The 21,572-nt window shown below is 39.3% G+C and overlaps 3 protein-coding genes across 3 annotated transcripts; all 3 read left to right on the top strand.

Moving 5' to 3' along the window:
- The first annotated feature begins 384 nt into the window (after positions 1–384).
- On the top strand, positions 385–6,330 carry pwp1 (PWP1 homolog, endonuclein). Its single transcript, XM_085375355.1, has 15 exons — positions 385–560; positions 700–758; positions 847–1,004; positions 1,091–1,176; positions 1,309–1,405; positions 1,533–1,643; positions 1,751–1,881; positions 2,935–3,005; positions 3,514–3,610; positions 3,716–3,777; positions 3,868–3,979; positions 4,913–5,003; positions 5,350–5,471; positions 5,564–5,669; positions 5,815–6,330. Exons 1-15 carry the CDS (start codon positions 495–497, stop codon positions 5,907–5,909), a joined length of 1,464 nt encoding a protein of 487 aa, XP_085231481.1. The 5' UTR covers positions 385–494; the 3' UTR covers positions 5,910–6,330.
- A 759-nt stretch (positions 6,331–7,089) lies between these two features.
- mrpl42 (mitochondrial ribosomal protein L42) lies at positions 7,090–10,242 on the top strand. Its single transcript, XM_085376330.1, has 5 exons — positions 7,090–7,176; positions 7,610–7,673; positions 8,974–9,058; positions 9,258–9,418; positions 10,168–10,242. Exons 1-5 carry the CDS (start codon positions 7,098–7,100, stop codon positions 10,211–10,213), a joined length of 435 nt encoding a protein of 144 aa, XP_085232456.1. The 5' UTR covers positions 7,090–7,097; the 3' UTR covers positions 10,214–10,242.
- Positions 10,243–13,782: 3,540 nt separating this feature from the next.
- On the top strand, positions 13,783–20,600 carry ube2nb (ubiquitin-conjugating enzyme E2Nb). The gene is made up of 4 exons (XM_085376686.1): positions 13,783–13,880; positions 15,596–15,842; positions 17,355–17,495; positions 18,624–20,600. Exons 1-4 carry the CDS (start codon positions 13,851–13,853, stop codon positions 18,665–18,667), a joined length of 462 nt encoding a protein of 153 aa, XP_085232812.1. The 5' UTR covers positions 13,783–13,850; the 3' UTR covers positions 18,668–20,600.
- Positions 20,601–21,572: the final 972 nt, after the last annotated feature.

The following is a 21,572-nucleotide window of genomic DNA, read 5'->3' as shown; positions in this document are numbered from 1 at the left end:
GTTCCCTTTTTCACTACCTGCTATGGAAATTGTGTTAGCAATGGGTCCAGAGTTTTTGTGGGGGGTTTTAAGAGAACTCTTATTTACAGCTTATTTATTTCTTGCTATTTAAGTCGTGCTGACAGATTTCTTTCGTGTACTACAGCAGAATTTCTTCAACAAATAGTAAAACTGAAACATACTGTTGAAATTACACAATTTTTGTTATATAAATCTCAGGCGTTACATGTATAATTAAACTTCTTCAAAGTGGGCTTACTTTGACATTCTGCTTTTGAGGGATTCCTCTTAGAAATCTCAATTCAGAAGTCAAGTTTCTCTGCTACATTTTTGATCAGGCAGATTTTTCAACGCTCCTCCAACGCCATCAAGACGCGTCGCAGGACCCAGTGAAACTCACATGTACGCCCCCAGTGTGCGTGTCTGAGGTTAAATAGTCTTTTAGTGTGTAGTTTATAAAGTTTTGAGTACATAAACCGCACAGTTTGTCCGCAATGAGCTCCCAGATTACTTGTATCGGGTGGGTAAAACGAGGCGTTGCCAAGGAAACCCCAGATAAAGTAAGTAACATTAGCATGTTAGCCGACCGGCGGCTAATCTGTCAACATGGCAGTGCCCAAACTTTTACACGTATTGAACCTCGAGCAAATGGCACATATATTTTAAAATAATAAAGCCACTTTTAAAATTTAACTCTAGGTTGAGTTGAGCCAGGAGGAGCTCCAGCGAATCATCACTGAAGCGAAAGAAGAATTGGGGTATGTTAAAGGCTCACTGCTCCCGTGTATCCCATCACACTGTGCCTGCTGTCATGTACTTTTTGTTTACTTCTTTGAATGCCCCCAGGGAACTGGCAGCTGAGGACGAAGAAGAAGATGCTGAGGGTGTACCTGATGAAGAGAGTGATACTGCTGAAGTGCCACAGGATGAGAGTGAAGAAGGAAAGGAGGAGGGGGATGAGCTAGCAGAGTATGGCCTGGATAAATATGATGAAGAAGACGCAGGTGAGGAAGGGGCAAGGTGCTCTTTGGTTATTTGAGTAGATTTGCCGCTTCATCCCATATCTTCTGGTGCTCTGCCTCTGTTTTAGTGACGGCTAATCTTGGTGACAGCCTGGCTGGACTCACAGTGTTCAGCTCTAATGAGGAGGATCCTTACATCACCATCAAAGACACAGTGAGTGGCCTCCAAAAATAAGTGCATGCATTCTGTGTTGTGCCTGAGGAGCTGCTATAAACTTTAAAACCCCTCATTTGTTTTCCAGTGCAAGAAATTTGTGTTAATTATTTTGGATAACTTCCTTCCTAGGACCAGTATGAGCGCGAGGACTTTCAAATCAAACCCACTGACAACCTGATCCTGGCAGGCAAAGCAGAGAAGGATTGCTGCAATTTGGAAATCTTTGGTAAATGCCTTCATTTACTGACCCAGTGGACAGATAACAGAGGATTGTCTTCAGCAAATAGAAGGAAGTTTTGTTCATTGGATACTGCTGCTGTGGCTTAAAATAAGCTAAATGTGTTACTTTGCAGTTTACAACTCAGAGGAGGACTCCCTTTATGTTCATCACGATATTCTCCTGCCAGCCTATCCACTGTGTGTGGAGTGGCTAAATTTTGACCCAAATCCTGCAGAAGGAACATGTAAGAAAACATCAATGATAAATGCAATTTAGATAAAGTCTCTTGTTTCGTTGTATAGGACCTTTTAGCAAGCACTGTCTCCTGTTTGTGTGTGTGTTACCCTGCAGCTAACTATGCAGCTGTGGGCAACATGACCCCTCAGATAGACGTGTGGGATCTGGATGTGGTGGACTGTTTAGAGCCGGCATTCTCTCTGGGGAGCAAAAAAGCCTCCAAGAAGAAAAAGAAGAGCAAAAAGGTAAAAACCTAATTAGTGGTTTTATTCTCAGCAAGAAATTGAACCCTCAGATGCCCATCAGAGTGAGAGTGTGTGAATTTCTATCGCTTTCATTAAATCCTGAATTGATTTTTAAATGTAAATGTATTTTACCAGAAATATCAGAATCTCAGGTTAAAACTCACAAAACTATTTCAACAACTGCCAAACAACTAAATAAGGAAATGAGAGCAGGTAAAAAGATGTAAACAATGGGTGCGGATCCCCTCGTTCACCTGACAGCACGTACATAGACACGACATCAGGTGAAAGCTGACGTCTTACAGATTTGAAAGCTGCAGGTTTCGTCACTCTCTGACCAAAATTTACTGAACCAGCAACAAAAGAAGATCAAAACTACGCTTCACGTTTGAAAAACATTGTCATGAATTCCCTCTTACTTTCACTGTTTTGCTTCCACCAAGATAAAAATCACACTTCCTGCACAGCCCTCTCTCTCAGTGTACTCAGAGACCAGTTTACCGTCAAAAGTCTCCATTTTCTGCATTATTCATTTGCTCATTACGCACCAGTCTACCGTTGTGTACAGTGCTGTCGGCCGCTGTAACCTTGCTCTGCTTCACTTTAGCAGTATCAGATAATATTCATATGTTGATTTATGGTTTTCTTCAGTTTTTGATCTACTGCAGAATATTTTTAAGGCGGTTATCTGCTATAAAAAGTCAGGACAGGAAAATCTTCATGTTTTTCTGTGTTTTATCCTCAGTTACTTTGACACAAAGGCATCTGCTGTGATGCTGGCACCTCTAATGAAGTCTCACAAGTGACAGATTTGTTTTTGTACATATAAAAAATATGAATATGTACTGATAAATGATCATAATTATAATATTTCTGACTGTTTGAGTCAAAATTGAATTGAATCGATTCAGTTATAGAAATCAAATAGATACCCAGCTCTAGTAGAAAGCACTATATTAGTACCAGTCCATTTAGTAAACTCTGAAGGGTTTAATATAGGTTGAGACTGAGTTGGTAATTAACGGTTTCTGTCTGTTCTTCTAAAAATAACAGGGGGCAGCAGCAGAACCTGTTGAGGGGCACACAGATGCAGTGCTGGATTTATCCTGGAACCAGCTGGCCAGGTCAGTATCAGATTGCATTAATATGCATTCATCCATTTTCTACCACCTATTCTCATGTGGGTTGCGGTGCAAGGAGTCTAAACGGAGATGAACAGGCCTCCGTTTACTCTCGGAAAATGGACCCATTTCTAATGGAGAGCCCAGATTTCCTGTAAATGAAGCTCATTTCCTCAGCTTGTATCTGAGCTTTTATTATTTCAGTCTCTACCCCCTGCTTCTTATCATAGGTGAAGGTAGGAAAGCAAGTCAACCAGTAAGCTGACAGCTTTGCCTTCCCAGTTTGGTCTCTCTTCACCACAACAGACTTAAACATGCTGCATCAGTTCATCTTTCAATCACACGATCCACTCTTCCTTCCACTTGTAAACAAGTCCCAGAGATACTTGAATTCCTTTACTTGAGGCTGAGAGATGTGCATATACTTTGTTTATATTAGATGCATGTGGTATAACTGTACGTATCTGTACATCAGTGGGTCTTTCCTGAAACACAGTCCCCTCTTTCTTAGGAACGTGTTGGCTAGCGGTTCTGCAGATGAAACTGTTATCTTGTGGGATATGTCTCAAGGCAAGCCAGCCAGAACCCTGCGCAGACACACTGATAAGGTATTCAATGAGAAATAAAAATACAATTCACAGTTTATATTGAGTGTTGCATTCCCAGAAATTACAGCATTAAGCTGCTGGGTAACAAACATGTTTGTCTTTCAGGTCCAGACGTTAACATTCCACCCGTTTGAAGCCCAGACTTTGCTATCGGGATCTTACGACAAGTTCGTGTCATTTGTTCTCCTCACCACCAGATTTTATAGGAAAATTTTGGATTGACAAAAGTTTGGAGGCTTAACATGTTCTCTTTACAGGACAGCTGTACTTTATGATTGTCGGAGTCCAGACAGCAGCTATCGGACGTGGAGGTTCAGTGGCCAAGTGGAACGTTTGGTCTGGAACCACTTTTCACCCTGCAATTTCCTGGTGAGTCCTTAAAACATCCTCCAGGATTCTTTAGTAGACAAGCTGTGCAGAACACAGTAAAATGCATTTCAATTTACAGAGCATCCCAAGTTTTCTAAGAAATAAGTGCTATTCTCAGCTCCCATAAAAGTGCCAGTGCTCATATTAAATGTCATTTGTTTAATTTTGGGGGGCATGTCTGAATATGCAAAGTGTCATCGCCACTGTTTGTAAGACAGTTTATTTAAAATTTCTTTACATACAAATTGTTTTTAACTGTAACAATGACTCTCACATCAAAGGTGAAGCTTTTGCCTGGGCCTGAAAAGGTGCTGACTTGGAATATTGCTATGCTATGACATAACATAACATAACATAACATAACATAACATAACATAACATGTTATGTCAATTTATCTCTTCAGTAGAGAGATAAATTTGGCATTTTCCCTATTAAGAAGTGTGTCACTCCCTTGGAATTTTTCAGGGAAATGTAAGGTGATCAGGCTTGGGAAGCATTTGTTCAGCTGACACAGAATGACCCATCTGTTACGCCTTCTCCCAGCACTGGTGCTTCACATTGATGTTTTTGGCTGACGTCCAGGTCATTTTCAGAGCTCGACCAGCATAATCACATGTAGAGATGTGGTTTATGCTAGGGAAACCACTTTTGTTTCAGTCGCATTGTTTTCACCAGACAATAAATTACAGATTTTTTTTTCTGCTCAGTTTTTTGATTTTTCATCAGAGGATGAAAAACAAAATTATACAAAAGCATCAAAGCTTAACCGCATTAAATCACATTCCTTTTAAAACCCGGCTGAGCAGCTGTGACTCCAGCTGGTGTGTGGTCATTGTGCAAATGACTTTGCGTATCTCATTCTGTTGATTTTGTCAGTTCTTCATAAGCTGTGTGCTTTACGTGTGGGGTTTTTTTTTCTTCTTATTTTTCAGGCGAGTACAGAGGATGGTTTTGTCTACTGCCTCGATGCACGCTCAGATAAACCGGTGTTCACACTGAGGGCACACGATGAAGAAGTGTCAGGTGTGTGTGTGTTCAGTCCCTTTTTTCAGTTTAAACTCTAGAGAAGCTTTTCTTTTGTAAGAGGCTTTTTTTTTCTTGGAAATGAGTCATTTGGGAACATATGAAAGCATTCCTTGACATTATTCATACATACCAGAGAAATGTGGGAAAACTCGTGGTTGGCTTTTTTCCATCATCATCTCAAAACCACTTCCTTTCTGGAGGAAATCATGAAGACAGTTGGGTAACACTGAGGCTCTGTGATTTAGCCCAACCAAGTGGAGCCTTCCTTTCCTTGTGTTCTTGAAAAGATACAGTAATGACTGTGCTATAGAAACCACGCCTAACCCCCTTTGAATTCCTGCAGGGTTGGCCCTCAGCAGCCAGATTAAAGGATGCATGGTCACCTCTTCAGCTGACAAACATGTTAAGATATGGGACATTTTAGGCAACAAACCCAACCTGGTGCACTCGCGGGATATGAAAATGGTAAGTTTGTGGTGTGTTGTGGATTATTTTTCCATGTGTATAAAAAGTGGTTGTTAAAAGATGTTTAACCTGACTTTGTAACCTGTGATCAGGGTGTGCTGTTTTGCGGGTCATGTTGCCCCGACCTGCCCTTCATCTATGCCTTTGGGGGACAGAAGGAAGGTCTGCGAGTTTGGGATATAAGTGATGTTGCAGCAGGTAAAGTTAAATCATTTGTAAATCATGTGAAATTAGTTCCAAAAGCAACTGCACGACTTGTTCTGTGGTTATCTAAAGTGGCAAACATTTATTTTTGATGCTGTTTCAGTTAATGATGCTATAATGTTGTTGTGACTGCTTTTAGTGGCCGAGGTCTTTGGCAGTCGAGAACGCTTGGTGGCAAGTACGGGATCACAGGCATCCAGCACTGCAGCCACATCTGACATGGAGGTCTCCTAGTGACAGTCTGGTTAAAATGGATAAACTGAGCTAATGTGGAAACACATCAAGCTGCCATGCTTGAGGTTTCTTTGTGGAAGCTCCACTGAGAGGCTGGCCAACCTTTGAAAACCAGGCTCAAAGGAACCAAAGAGCTCAGTTCAGCCACATATGAGGCCGCTGACAAGAACATTTAAAGACTTGTTCAGGAAAGTCGAGGAACAGTTGCTCTTATATTAATATAAGTGGACTTCTTTGGATTTTTGAATGACTGGGTGAAATTTAAAATCAAGGCAGTTTTTTTTTAATGTACATTACCAATGTATATGCTGCTTAGATTACTTTCTCAAGAAAGCCATGCACACTGATCTGAACAGTGGTTTTATACCCTTTTCTGCTAATAGATAAAAATTTTGGGGGGAAAGTCTGTACAGTTATTTGATTTGGCTCAAGTGTAAAAATAAATAATTAATGGACTCATCCAACTTTCATATATTCAAAAAATAAACACAGTTCATTAGATTTGTGTTGATTTTGTTCTTTGGTTTTCAAACCACTTATGAACCACTAGATGGATGTGTATGGATGTGCGGTGTTTAAATATTTATGTGGTTGTACTGTACATTATTAGCCTGTAATCTTAAAAAAAAAAAAGTAAAAGACTTTCTTTTGGGTTTTGTGCTAAAATGAAGTGCATTTAAAACTGGACCTAATACTAAGAATATATGGAAAAATAACCACCTATAATGTAAAGTGTGAAACGTAAGAATTCATAAATGTTTCCGTTTACTGTTAGTCACCAGCAGGGCTGAGTAGTAACAGACTATGAGCAATCAATGTTTTTAAATGATATTAAAGAAAAACATAGAAAATAAAGGTATCACAAGTACTACATGATGCATGTGCGCACTGGGAATTTGAACTGAGAGTATTTGTGGGGATCCCAGGGTTCAATTGTATTTTATTTTAAACAAAACATTTCTAAGATATTTAAAAATATTTTATGTAACAGCATGAAGTTCAGTTCATTTTGGAGATTTTGAAATAATTCAAACATGTTAGATGTTAAGTGCATGTTAAGTGCAGGAGTTACAAATAAAGCCAGAGTAGAAATATTGAAGGAGATGGGTGTAGCAGCGGAACTATTGAAGCCGACTCAGAAAGCAGAGACGGAAATATTACAGTGTTGCACATACAAAATAATGAAGCATGGCGTCGGGTCGTTTGTGCAGACTAAACAGTCTCCTAACGCGACTCTCCGGTCGCACTCGGTTATCGTGTGTACAAAGTAAGTTTTATGCTTTATTTGTCATCGTTGGCGGTCATGTGAGTTTACAGATTTAATGGTTAACAGCGATGGCAGCGGTGAAAGCTAACAGGCTAACCTTGACAGTTTAGGTGGCGAGTCTGACTTCACTGTCCAAAGCACAGTGTGTCTGTACAAAAAAACAAAAACAAAAACTCGCTACGAATAATTTAATATATTACAAGTTTACACGTTTCCTAGTGACTGTAAACGTACCACATGTTGGGCACAGTAGCAGCATCATGTCTAGTATCTGTGTTTAGTAGTTCCTGCTGCTGCCTCCATCCTTGTGTTATGGTCTCTAAGCTTTCAGAGTTTCATTTATAGCTAAGAAGTTGAACCGTGTCCATTTGTGTCATTAGTTGTCTGGACTTGTGTTACATCTGTGTTGGTTGTGTTTGTTTTCCTGCTGCAGCTTGTTTGGTCCCAGCTCGCCAGAAGTCCAGTGTTGGTACTACTTCTCTTGATGGACCTGAATGGTTTGTATTTGTCAAATTAAGATGAGATGAACAAAGACGAAAGTAGTTAGCTTACCTTGTGGATTAGAATTAGCATTGCGTGTTGTATTGTCCAAAAGTCTTGAGCAACAATTTATTTCATTACTTTAAATTTTGACTCCAAGCAGCCAGATGTAATGTGTTGTAATTTTTAAAGAGGCCTCAATTAGTAGTTCTCCTTCTTTCTGAAGAACTTTGAAAGTTTTTCTTTGGTCATTGGTGCCTTTTTCACAGTAAATTCACTCCCTTTCTTATGCATGACATAAGGAAACATAAATTCCTTATAAAGACAACCAACTCAAGGGATGAAGTGTATCCTTAAAAGATCGAAGGAAACTGAACAAGTGGAGAAAAAATCCAGCAAAGACTTGACACAGCATGCCTCGGTCGATCCATCTACTGTTCACCAGTGCCTCATCAGAAATGGTTTCAGTGGAAGTTTAGTTCATTCTTAAGGAAGAGAAAAGGCTGAAGTATGCCAAATTACAAAAAAACTGGACTGAAGATTTGTGGCATCAGGTTTTATGGAATGATGAATTAAATTTTAAATCTTTGGTTCAAATCATCATCAATATGTGCAGAGGAGGTCAGGAGAGAAGTACAACAGCCACTGTGGAGGGTCTGTCGTTGTTTGGGGGTGTTGGAGATCTTCTCAAAATAGAACAAACAAACTCAGAAAATTATCATAATGTTTTGGCTTACCACATAATACTGTCAGGAAGGAGTCTGATAGACAACGGCTTGACTTTTCAGCATGACAATGATCCCAAACACACTGCCAATGCAGAAAAAGTATGGCAAAACACACAATGGAACACCATCAGTCATGATTGGCCTCCCCAGAGCCCAGACCTCAACATTATTGAAGCAGTGTGGGATCATTTTAATGGCTAGTGAAAGAAATGCAGCGAATATCCAAAGAAGAGCTTTGAATTTCCTTCAAGAAGCCTGGAGAACTATTCCTGAAGAATATTTAAAGAAATTACAAGAAAGCTGCCTAAGTGAGTTCAGGCTGTGTTGAAGAATAAAGGTGTTCATACAAAATAATGACTTTCAAGCCCATTAGAATTGTATAAACTTAACAATGGTTTACATATTTCCCATTTAACTAGCAAAATATAAAGAATTTGTTACTTCAAGACTTTTGCAAAGCACTGTAGCTGCAGAAATATGTAACATTTTTGTAGTTGTGTTGTTGGAATAATTAATGAAGTTTTAAAAAAAAATGTGACAACTACTTAAGTTTGACATAGATACTAATCTTTCAAATTTTTGGCTTTAGTAATGTGGATATTGGTGTGACCTCAGATGGAAAAACCATAGTGTGCTACCATCCCACTGTGGACATTCCCTATGAGCTTACCCAGGTAAGGCACTACTGTGCAGGTTTCAGAAGTATTCTGGATATAGTTTTAGACCTGTTATTATTTTATAACAAATAAACTTGAAGTATCAGACTTACAGCCATTAGAAATGATGTAACTGTTCTGTGCACAACAAGTGAAAAAGCTTCAGGATTGCAATAAAACACCGTGTATTTACAAAACGGGAAATTAATCTTTGCAGCCTATAGAAAGACCAGACCCAATGGCCAACCAGGTCGAGACGCACGACCAGGTTTTAAAGGCCCACCTCAGCAAGGAGGTGCTCAAGGACAACGGCCCCACAATAGAAGAGCTGAGCAAGATGTTCTTCACTACAAAACACCGCTTTTATCCAATTGGACAGTAAGTACACAAGTAACACACACATAGGCAAAGGTCTGTGATGAAAAGGTTGGTGGGAGATTTGCCCCTATGTTCTTCATCTGGTCTCCCTTTAGTAATTTATTGTTGATTTATTCCTCCAAAGTTTACATTTGGATCAACAAGATGAATTATGTATAGAAAATTGTTTATCTGGATATATCTATGTTACAGGTATTATTGGTATTGCACAGTCCCGATCAAAGTTTAAGACCACTTGAAAAATGTTTGAAGTGATCAGCAATAACGGTGGAGCTACTTATTACTGAGTTTGGGTTTTCTGTTTTGGGGTGATTACAGGTCTTTTGTTTTTTTGCATGCTCAAAAAAAGGTTTTGTCTCACTGTCATTTCTTCTTGTTGCATGTGGAAGCTCTACCTGGAACCTTGTTACGATCCAACCATGTTTGTTTGTAATTTTTCAAGTGGTCTTAAGCTTTTCATCACCATATTTACTGGCAAGCTGGAGGTCAGAAATAACATATTGAAGAAATTTCCCTTGAAAGTGGGTTACTCAACCTTGTTTCGTCTGGTTTGCTGATTTAACAGTGTTAGCACAGCAGATTTAGATGAGTTGCCAACTTTGATGAGGAGACTCTGTCGCTCCTTCTGTTGTTTTTATTCATTGGATGATTGTGAAACTGTAAAAGAGCTGAAAGAAAATGTGCTCTCTCTTTAAAAATGCCTCTGTACTTGTTCTGTATTGATCGTCCTCTGGTTTTTTTGTTCACAGGTATCGAAGGCGACGCATAAATAAGGACCCACCGAAGGACAGATAGCTACCAAACAGCAAATGATATCCTTCTGTTGTCACTATAATGTTAAATAAACTGTTAAATAATAAGTTAGTAGTTACTATTTTTTTTTATGCAGCCACTACACTGGACTTCACAGTTGCAGTAGAATTTTCTTTAGACTGATGATATAAAGCAGGGGTTCTCAAGTAGCCTGGCAAGTCACACGTGTGTCTTCAGAGTTTCCAGGTGTGCAGGTGTATAGATCCATATCAGATATTGTGATGTCATTATGTTGGCTAGCAGCCACCTACCAACCTCCTTTATGCACATGTAAACACCTTTTATAAAGGTGTCGTATCATTTTCATTTCATGATGGTAGCATCTAGTTCATATCCCTGAAACTTTAATTATGAATAACGATTTATGATGTCAACGTGTTGCCTAGCAACCAAAGAGTGTTGTAGCAACGTAAACATAATGAATGAAAATTAAATTTACTATATTTGTGCTCAGCAGACATTTAGTTCTCATTAAAGAGGTACGCTGAACAGCTATGCTGAAAAATATAGGAACCCGTTAAAGAGACACTACTTCTGCTACCTAACTGTTAGCATAAAGGACAACGTGTGTGGGGAAAGTGAATCCCTTTCAAAGCACAACTACCTGTACAACACAGCAGCAGAAGAAGAGGGGAAAAGTTCATTCTCTTTAGGATGTATTTTGTGGGTGAACTGTGGTCTGAATGTCACCCGCTTGAAGCGGGTTGTGGCAAGTGATGAGTGTGTCAGTTTTAACGCAAATGTCATAATGCACCTCACATCTGATCCACATTTGGTAGATCTGTGGCTATGATGTGTCACTTGGATAAAAAACGTTCTTCAGTCTGTTGGGCAACAGGTCAAACAGATAGTGACCAGGGTGAAAAATGTCTATATTGATTTTAAGGCTTTTTTAACAACATCTTGGTTTTGCAATCTTGTTGAGTGTAACATAGCAGAAGCCCACTCCACAGAGCTGAATTCTCCACCTTTCTTTAGCCTGCTGTCCACACACTTAGATTCCAAAAGATGCATCAAGGCAACTCAGGATTTAGTGCCTAAAATTCTTTGACACGCAGACTAGAGGAGCTGAGAATCAAACCATCTATCTTCCAGTTGGTAGATGAACTCTACAGTGGGGCAAAAAAGTATTTAGTCAGCCACCGATTGTGCAAGTTCCCCCACTTAAAATGATGACAGAGGTCAGTAATTTGCACCAGAGGTACACTTCAACTGTGAGAGACAGAATGTGAAAAAAAAATCCATGAATTCACATGGTAGGATTTGTAAAGAATTTATTCGTAAATTAGGGTGGAAAATAAGTATTTGGTCACCTCAAACAAGGAAAATCTCTGGCTCTCACAGACCTGTAACGTCCTCTGTAAGAAGCTTTTCTGTGCCCCACTCGTTACCTGTATGAATGGCACCTGTTTGAACTCATCATCTGTATAAAAGACACCTGTCCACAGCCTCAAACAGTCAGACTCCAAACTCCGCCATGGCCAAGACCAAAGAGCTTTCGAAGGACACCAGGAAAAGTATTGTAGACCTGCACCAGACTGGGAAGAGTGAATCTACAATAGGCAAGCAGCTTGGTGTGAAAAAATCAACTGTGGGAGCAATCATCAGAAAATGGAAGACATACAAGACCACTGATAATCTCCCGCGATCTGGGGCTCCACGCAAGATCTCATCCCGTGGGGTCAAAATGATCATGAGAACAGTGAGCAAAGATCCCAGAACCACACGGGGGGACCTGGTGAATGACCTGCAGAGAGCTGGGACCAAAGTAACAAAGGTCACCATCAGTAACACACTACAACGGCAGGGAATCAAATCCCGCAGTGCCAGACGTGTTCCGCTGCTGAAGCCAGTGCATGTCCAGGCCCGTCTGAAGTTTGCCAGAGAGCACATGGATGATACAGCAGAGGATTGGGAGAATGTCATGTGGTCAGATGAAACGAAAGTAGAACTTTTTGGTATAAACTCAACTCGTCGTGTTTGGAGGAAGAAGAATACTGAGTTGCATCCCAAGAACACCATACCTACTGTGAAGCATGGGGGTGGAAACATCATGCTATGGGGCTGTTTTTCTGCCAAGGGGACAGGACGACTGATCCGTGTTAAGGACAGAATGAATGGGGCCATGTATCGTGAGATTTTGAGCCAAAACCTCCTTCCATCAGTGAGAACTTTGAAGATGAAACGAGGCTGGGACTTCCAACATGACAATGATCCAAAACACACCGCCCGGGCAACAAAGGAGTGGCTCCGTAAGAAGCATTTGAAAGTCCTGGAGTGGCCTAGCCAGTCTCCAGACCTCAACCCCATAGAAAATCTGTGGCGGGAGTTGAAAGTCCGTCTTGCTCGGCGACAGCCCCAAAACATCACTGCTCTCGAGAAGATCTGCATGGAGGAATGGGCCAAAATACCAGCTACTGTGTGTGCAAACCTGGTAAAGACCTATAGTAAACGTTTGACCTCTGTTATTGCCAACAAAGGTTATGTTACAAAGTATTGAGTTGTATTTTTGTTATTGACCAAATACTTATTTTCCACCCTAATTTACGAATAAATTCTTTACAAATCCTACCATGTGGATTCATGGATTTTTTTTTTTTTTTTTTTTTTTCACATTCTGTCTCTCACAGTTGAAGTGTACCTCTGGTGCAAATTACTGACCTCTGTCATCATTTTAGGTGGGGGAACTTGCACAATCGGTGGCTGACTAAATACTTTTTTGCCCCACTGTATGGCAGTTTGCGTGGAAACAAGTATAAGTAACAAGGTTGCAAATCTGTGCTAGCATTAATGTTTTCTCATAAAAAGATGTAAGCTGTGGAGTGAAATGGACTGTGAAAGTCAAAGATGAATGTCGTTATACAAATAAAGGAAGAAATCTTTGAAATTCATTTAGCTTCCTTTGGTAATATGGCAATAGGGTTGCATTAGTTAAGGTAATACACGCAATGCAGTCAGAAAAGATAATAAAGTGGACTGCCCTTTGGTCTACCCGTGATGTGTGCATGTGACTTGATATGTCACTTTTTCTTTGTTATGTCGTTCAACAATTACAAGATACATGCATTCATAAAATAAAGAAAGCTGATTCATAACTTTAAAAAAATCTTATACTTGACAACCAGTTTGGCTGTTAAGACGTTGGGACAAATTGGGATTTGGGGAATTCTCCAAGGCTGTTATGTATTTTAAACCATATGTGTGAACCACTTATTTAACAAGAGCAGCTGTGATTTACACAACAAATTAAAGTTTTAGTATTTTGTGCATAGACTGTTTTCAAATTCTGGGGTGTGACAGAAATTTTCCTGCAATTGTAGAATGGCCCTTTTATTTTGTCTTCTTAAAATAGTAATAGCAGCATTAAAAAGATATATATATTCAGAACCCTTTGAAAACATTTAACTAAAGTTTCAGATTCATAATATGTTTTATTTGTTCATTTATTTAGTATTGCAGCATTTATATTTTACATGGAAGTCTTTAGACATCAGCATACTTGTCTACGTCATCTGAAGCCACCGGAAGCGTGAGTTATCTGTCCCCGCCCCAGCAGCTCAGTCAATTCAACCTGAAGAGAAGGCGAGTCAACGGCTAAAAATATAATAGCTAACACAAGATGGCCGGTCTGCCTCGTAGGATTGTAAAGGTACTCCTGTCATCGGACAATATGTATATATCATAATGAGCCGTTGAATGTATTTTATAGCGGTTATTCAGTGCCAATATGGACATAGACGTGCAGTCATCTCGCGTGTAGCCTGGCGTTAGCAAGGCTAGCACATTTAGCTCCTGTCGAGCTAGCTCGCTTGTCTGTGTTTTGTTTGCCACTTCCGTTTAGTGAATTCTGCTGTGACGGTGGTTGAATTTTTTATACGTGAGGAGTTCTTAACTCGCTTAATTTGCAATGTTAAAGTTATTGCTTTCTTACATTTTCAGTATGACTCGACTGATTGTAGAAATTTGTCCCAGTCGCCCTATGAATGGATTTGCTAAGTGAGCTAGGCTAGCAGTTTTAGCGTTGCCGATTAGTACACATGTCTGATGCTGATGTGAAGCGCTGCCCTTGTGCTCACGAAACATATGTTCGAGCCCAACTACGCGAGCATGTCACCTTTTGTTTAGTTTTTGTATTAAAATATATGGAACTAAAACAGAAATGCAAGGCCTTAAGGGCTGCGGTCTCCTCCCTTAGCCTCACCGCAGCTTCGCTGGGCCAGGCCCGGCAGTGGGCGCGATCAGCCTTTTCCGCTACGTCTAGCAGCTCTTCCTCAGGTTTAACAGGTTTTCACAACCAGTAACACGACAGTAGGCAAAGTGGGAAAACCGGAATCAGCTTCTGTTTATAAACCTGTGGCATTTTGCTTTACATTCACAACAAAGAAACGTTTTTGTTTTTTCTAATTCTAAGAGTGAATCAGTTTCCTTCCTGTTTATTGCAGATGTTTTGGTGCACCTGCTCAAGCGAATGCAGAAATCTTAAATAGATAGTCTACTTCCTCCTTGTTCATTTTCGCACAGTGTTCATTGCGGTAAAACTCTTTAGCAGTTAATACACCCAGTAAAGTGGAACAATCCTTGCACTGAAACAGTTTCTAAAAGTAATCTGGACAAATTTATTCAGATTGACAGGCAAAAAAAAATCTGCAGTCAATCTGATAACTGGTTGCTTCTTTAAACAGCGATTATTTATTGGCTAATTTGTTTGTTGATGTCTCATAGTTTTAGCAAGAAAAGCTATTTGAAGAGCTCCCTTTAAGCTAATGTGATTCTGATTGGCTGCCCCTCGTAAACGGAAGGTTTGAACTGCAGTTTTGTTTAGAGCAGTCTGAAACCACAGTTTTTGGCTCACATACTCTTTATTGCAACTGTATTTTTTGCTTAAAAAAATGTTTGTACTCTGCCACAAAAATATTTCCATATTAAAGATAAGAACCACTTCTCTAAAGCACGAACAGAAGTACAATGTGAGGAAGGGGAAAAAAGACTACAAGAAATAAAGGAGGCAATGGAGAGAGAAGGCTTGTTTTAGGTATTGTGAAATGATTGGTTGAATTTCAAATTTTTTTTTAGATTAAAATAAAGTGGAGCCACTGAATTATTTGTCAGTGCGAGGCACTGCACGGACACTTGACTGCCTTTAGTTTCCATTTTAAATAACTTGTGGAAATGTTTTCTTGTCTATATATAGGGTAAAGTGGAAAGTATCTGTGTGACTAAGCGGGGTGAAATTGTGTATTATGAACCATTATGCACTTAAAAGTCTGTTGTTGACACCCTCCTACAGTTCTTCATGCAACACTTTTTCTTCCTTTTTAAATTCAAAATGTCAACAACTGTGTTTCTCACTATGACCTTGCTCAGGAAACGCAGCGGTTGATGGCAGAGCCTGTTCCAGGGATCACTGCTACGCCTGATGAAGGGAATGCACGCTACTTCCATGTGTTCATTGCAGGGCCTCAAGATTCTCCCTTTGAAGGAGGCACATTTAAACTTGAACTATTTCTTCCAGAAGAGTATCCCATGGCAGCTCCCAAAGTGCGATTCATGACCAAAATCTATCACCCCAATGTTGACAAACTGGGAAGAATATGTTTAGACATTTTGAAAGGTAAGAAAACCGTGAGATAAAAATAATCGACATGATTTTTTTTTTTAAATATTTACATCCTGTTTTCTTTTTCTGGTTGATGTTGGTGTGAAACAACACTGACAGCATTCTGCAGGACTTGATTGCAGCTTTTTTCTTATTGCTTTGTAAAAGTGAGGAGCATCAAACAGTTAAAGCTTATGGCTTTTATGCCTTTATAGCAGTCACAAGTTCATTTACTTGCAATTCCAAGTACAAATGTGTGGAAACCCACTGAATAAGAGAGATAATAATAATGCTTTAGGAAAACACTTACTTGCATTGGCATTGTTCTGTTTTTGCAATGAGCAGGCAGTGAACATCCGACATGTTAAAGCCTGTTGTAGAGAAAAGTATACCTTCAATTTTATATAAAGAACTCATCGTCTGAAAGAAGAATGAAGTTAGGTGATTACTTTCAGTAGGGCGTGGAAATAATACGAACCATTTTCATGTTATACTGAACTGATTTATTGTTAACGTCAAAATATGAGTTTTTAAATTGTATTTGTAAGAAAAAGGAAGATTAATTCATGACGTGTTCTAGATCAAGATTTGGGGGATGGGATAGATAACATTAGATTGGAACACTGTACAGCCATATTTTATGTGATGATTTCATTATGATTAAACTATTTTATTTAAGTGAAATTGTAGCAAAGACAATATCAGATTTTTTTTAAGGCTCATTTTAAGTTTTATATCTGTAACACATTTTAAATGATTGGAGACAAAGCCTTTGTTTTGCATCAGCTTTTCTGATGACAAGCGAGGTGTTTCCTCTTTAGAGGTGTATTTGATTTAAAAAATGCAATAAAATTTCACAATTCAGGTCCACAGGAAGAAAGCTGCCATTCGACAGCTTGCTTCTAAATTCTTTTTCTTTAAGCAGCTGAGTTTTCTCTTTATTTTATGAGTGCAGAGACAAACTTTGTTCAGTGGTTGTTCCTGAGCCCGTGCACTGATTTCTGCTGCAGAATCGAGTCTGTTTCAGTTCTCTCGTGCCTTGTGTTCACTGATTTCTTTCGATTATTTTAACGATCATATGCAGCGTAGATTATGACAATCCCAAAGTCTCTGCATTTTCTGTTGAGCAAACAAATGTATTTATAATTTATTTGAGCACATAAGCATTATTATACAATGATAGAATCATGGATTTAATTTTTATTATCTTGATATTATGTGGTAATGGAAAGCAAATTGGTATATAAAATGTATCAGGAAAGCATGCAGCTGTGTTTGCATATATGTTTAGAAGGGAATGTGGAAAATAGAAGAGATTGTTTAGCAAACTGATCAGCACTAAAGGACTGCTACTCCCTCATATGTTTTTTTTTTCTTTACCTTGCCTTTCTGATCAGCTGAGCCCTGATATTGACTGCTTTCCTTTTCTGCCACTAGCAAGTTGTTGACAATAGGTTTACCATCAGATTTGTTTCTTTTCCCATTAAACCCACCAGCCTGTTCCTCTTTTTCCTGATCTTCCCACAGACAAGTGGTCTCCAGCCCTGCAGATCCGTACAGTGTTGCTATCTATCCAGGCATTATTAAGTGCTCCCAATCCAGATGATCCACTGGCAAATGATGTTGCAGAGCAGTGGAAGAAAAATGAAAGCCAAGCCATTGAGACAGGTGAGGAGAAGATTTATTTTTTTTCTATTAGATCACTCGGGATGGGCTTTGTTAAACTGTATTTCTGCTGCCACAGGTGGTCACAGGTTTCAGTGTGAGAAGTGCTGTGACAGATGGTAACAAACAACAGCTCAGGTCTTGACCTTAACTGTCAGCCACTTTACAAATAGCTGCAAATTAGCCAAAGCTGAGATGATGGTTTTCTTTATGGTTCATTTCCTGGGAGGAGAAGAATAGCAACCAGAAAACAAAACAACAAACCTGTTGGTGACTTTGTGGGAGGGGTCAGCTCGCTGACCTACTGTAAATAAAGCCAGGTGATAGTAACAGTTCTCAAGTTTGCTTGGCAGATGACGCACGTGAGAGCTGCATATATTTGTTATTCTCCCAACATTTTGTGAAGCATATATTTTATCAGCTTAAGAAAATAAGTTGATGCTCATGGAGGTCTGCACCTAATGATCTTGTTGGAGAGTCTAGTAAAAGAAGTTGATTGGTTTGTCTCGGCTGATATGCCACTTCTGAGTGTACAATGACAATGAAATTCCTCGGTCGTGACTCACTTGATGGTATCAGTTGAAACCCGCTAAATAAGGGAGATAATAAAATGCATGCGTGTATGCGCAGCAGTCAATCATGAAACAAATTCTTACGTGTTGTTAAAGGCAGTCTGAGATGGGCTGTAAAAACAGGGTTTCTCTGCCAGTTTCCATGGAAATCTTTGTGACTAACCAAACCAATACATCATTTAAATATTCTGCTTGTGGTTTGACTGTAAAAGCAGAAACACATAATGAGATCAGAAGCCTTTTTTGGTTTTGTTTTAGGATATCAATAGTTATTTGTGTGAAATCAGCTTCGCATGGCTCAACATGATGTTCTTGTTTTCCTCTATCTACAATCCAAACTCTAAACATAATAAAGTTTAAAGTATGTAAAGCATCAAAAACAAGCAACACAGAAATGAAAAGCCTAAATATTAAAATTTTGTATTTGGAAGTCCTGTGACCTCTCAGGTGCTTTTGCTGCCTGTTCTGGGACCTTGCAGCACTCTACTTATTTACTGTTATTTACTCAGCCGATGGCCCTCATACCAAACAAAACCCTCTTGTTTTGTTTCCTCCTCAGCCCGAACATGGACCAGGCTCTACGCAGGCAACAGTGAAGTATAGAAGAAGAGAATCGAGGCGTCTGAATGTGATCCACAAAATATACTCCTATTCTGTCATTTGAATTTAACGGACACAAAAAAAGAGGAAAAAAAATATTATAAGTCCAAATCTATCTGAAAGAAATGACATGAGCAGCAGACCTCTGGGTGACATATGTTAAGACGTGTTAAATGTGTGTTAGCCTTTTTTTCTTTCTTTTCTTTTCTTTTTTTTTTTTTGTTTGATTGTTTGTTTTCTTTCCCCTGTGTTGCTATTTAAATGCATGGACAGAGAATGAGACCCTCCCCATTACAGTCTTAAAACTCACAATACAATGTGTTGTCTTTAACCAGGCACATACTGGTACGTTTGCAAAGTGTACATGCATTAAAGCTGTCGTTCTTTTAACACATGCATTATTTGTCAACACATCTGTATGTCTTTATGTGTTAATTCAGCACTGCACCGGTAGAAATAGTAAATGACACAAACTATTAATAATGTAGGTTCCCAAAACTAATTTAGAGGGGGGGGGACCCAAAACAATTGGAAGGGGGGGAAAGCAAAAACAGCAGTTTAAATGCACAGCAGGGGTGAATCGGAAGGATTTCACACAGGAAATGCTTCCTCAAACTTTTATACAAGCTGCCCCTAATGTAAGTGCCAGGTTTGCTAATGGGGAATACATATTCCTTCACAGCCACAGCTCATGTTTTAAAGAATTTAGTCAGTGCCTAGTATCCTGCAGGTTTTGTGTATTCATTCACACCTTACCATTGGAGTCAGGTGTGTAGAAAAGATGATACAAATGTTCTGATTAGAATCCATTGAATGGGGATTCCTGCAGTAATACAAGTGCTGCTGGTTGGTTGTAAGCCTGTTGTCCGAAAGCTTCAGCAAGTCTCAGAAACTTGATTCAATCTTTCTTTTATTCATTTTTTCCTTCTCAGTTTTCAGACCCTGTTTAGTTTGGGGAGGGTGGGCGGAGTACTTCCACAGCCTTAAAAAGTCATTCCCAACACATTAAGGGAGGCAGATGATGGTCAGTGTTGAAAGAAACTGTAAATATCATAGCAGAGTAGCATGTGTTGAAAATGACGTCAGCTTTTTAAGTGTAGGAAGTTAACTTGTTGGTTTTATGTTCATTTTTAACTATCTGTCCATGCTGTATCTGTTGCCTGTTTTCGATTTTATTTTCAGTGTCACTTCATGTATCATAACCAAGCTGATAACAGGACGGTTCAAACTAGACGCCAGAGGTGAAGGGGGTGTTTTCTTTAAGGGGGAAGTTGCAGTTCTTGCCATTGATTACAAGGTTGTTTTCAGAGTTTTCTGCTTTTACATTTAATCAGTTCCCGTGGGTAAATTTGGTCACTGTGGAAGCAGGAAGAGCGGTGTTACAAATAAAACGTGTTCAACTTCAAAAGGATTTTTGATTGGCTAAAGAGAATGGATGTCACGCACACTGTACGATAATCCCACAGGGTGTGATTCAATTTGATGAACACTTCAGAAAATATAGAAACTTTCCTTTTAAAAGAGATCAAATAACGTTAAAGGCTCACTGCTACATTGCCTGTACCCTTCATGTTGCTTCATTGTGGCTTATCTGAGAGAGGACTGACCGAAACCTGTTTGTAGCTTTTCATTTTTTTTTCTTGGATTATCACAGGCTTTGCTTAGATTTGATGGTGTCCAGAAATATTAACTCTAACTGCTATATTTGCGGAAGCCTGGAAGACGGAGCACGGCTTAAAACCTGGTTAATTTATTGTTTCCCTGAGGGACTTGATGGTAATCTAAAGGAAAAAAAACAGTCACTGGATTTTTGAAATATATTGATCAACATACTGAGCTCAAAGTGAATAATCAACTCCCCATGTGATGAATTAAAAAAAAAAAAAAAAGTTCTGTCAGTAATTTCAGTGCATTTGCATACATGGCTCTTCAAACACTCTGGTAATAAACTGAGTTGAGTAAGTAAGAGGAGTCTTTGTTTAATGTGTGGATGGATGGATGTTTCCAGAGCTGAAAGCTTACAGCTAAGATTTATTCTACACCCTAAAAAAACACAAAACGAGCTCAAGGCTTATGAGTTTCTTTCATGTTAAGATAAGATAACCTTTATTAGTCCCACGTGTGGGAACTTTGTTACCAGCCCTGCTGCTGGTGTCTGCTGCCGGGAGACACAGCAAACCTTGTGACAACACACACGGATGGCATCTGACAAGCACACTGAGAAAAAACAAAACTAGAGAAAAATTCATTAGAATAAAGGGAAAGCAATGATCTGTGGCCAACACCTATAAAACAATCTCCTTTCCCTTAGCTGGCTTTTCTTGCCTCTCCACTGCACATGTTGTCACTTTCCTTTGGACCACAGTAGGTGAAACTGATTCACACTGGTTTTTGCTTCATAACTGGACGCCCTTTAAGTTTGAGGTATACTCTGATGACAGAGTGCTAATTTTTGAACAGCGTATTAAATACTCCATCCTTAAGACATTTCGTATTTTTTGCAAGCAGTAGGACCATTCATGTCCAGCGGAGGGAGACAACCACAGATTTAACCATGCTGAGTCACACAAAGTGAACTCTTTACTCATAACTCGGGGCGGAGAAGTATGCACAGCCACAAAACCTTTTTGCTGTGGGCACACCCAAAAATACTGAGTCAGAAACCCTGTGAGCAACGTCCAAGTTTAAGACAACTGGTTTCTGAAATTCTCACACCAGGACACATGACCTTTCTTCCTCATTCTGATGTGCATTTTTAGCAGTTATGTCATGTCCAAATTAACTGAATTACTGCCATGTGATTGGTTGATTTGTGATAAATAGGTGGGCATAGAGTTTGTATACATAATCCAAAGGTTATTGCATCTTATAAAGCCTAGAAAATCTTTTAAATTTATTATTATCATTT

The sequence above is a fragment of the Diplotaxodon limnothrissa genome, linkage group LG17 (assembly GCF_057381915.1).
Source record: "Diplotaxodon limnothrissa isolate DT_005_m linkage group LG17, D_limnothrissa_male_GT1.1, whole genome shotgun sequence".
Taxonomy (NCBI): Eukaryota; Metazoa; Chordata; class Actinopteri; order Cichliformes; family Cichlidae; genus Diplotaxodon; species Diplotaxodon limnothrissa.
The sequence above is the reverse complement of the archived record's forward strand: the minus strand, read 5'-3'. Positions and strand labels throughout refer to the sequence as shown.

Coding starts and splice junctions, on each gene's coding strand:
- ube2nb (XM_085376686.1), top strand. CDS start 13,851: ATGGCCGGTCTGCCTCGTAGGATTGTAAAG. Junction 13,881..15,595: donor TGCCTCGTAGGATTGTAAAG/GTACTCCTGTCA, acceptor GACCTTGCTCAG/GAAACGCAGCGGTTGATGGC. Junction 17,496..18,623: donor AAGCCAAGCCATTGAGACAG/GTGAGGAGAAGA, acceptor TTTCCTCCTCAG/CCCGAACATGGACCAGGCTC.
- mrpl42 (XM_085376330.1), top strand. CDS start 7,098: ATGGCGTCGGGTCGTTTGTGCAGACTAAACAGTCTCCTAACGCGACTC. Junction 9,059..9,257: donor TTCCCTATGAGCTTACCCAG/GTAAGGCACTAC, acceptor TAATCTTTGCAG/CCTATAGAAAGACCAGACCC. Junction 9,419..10,167: donor CGCTTTTATCCAATTGGACA/GTAAGTACACAA, acceptor TTTTGTTCACAG/GTATCGAAGGCGACGCATAA.
- pwp1 (XM_085375355.1), top strand. CDS start 495: ATGAGCTCCCAGATTACTTGTATCGGGTGGGTAAAACGAGGCGTTGCC. Junction 1,177..1,308: donor ACATCACCATCAAAGACACA/GTGAGTGGCCTC, acceptor CTTCCTTCCTAG/GACCAGTATGAGCGCGAGGA. Junction 1,406..1,532: donor CTGCAATTTGGAAATCTTTG/GTAAATGCCTTC, acceptor GTTACTTTGCAG/TTTACAACTCAGAGGAGGAC.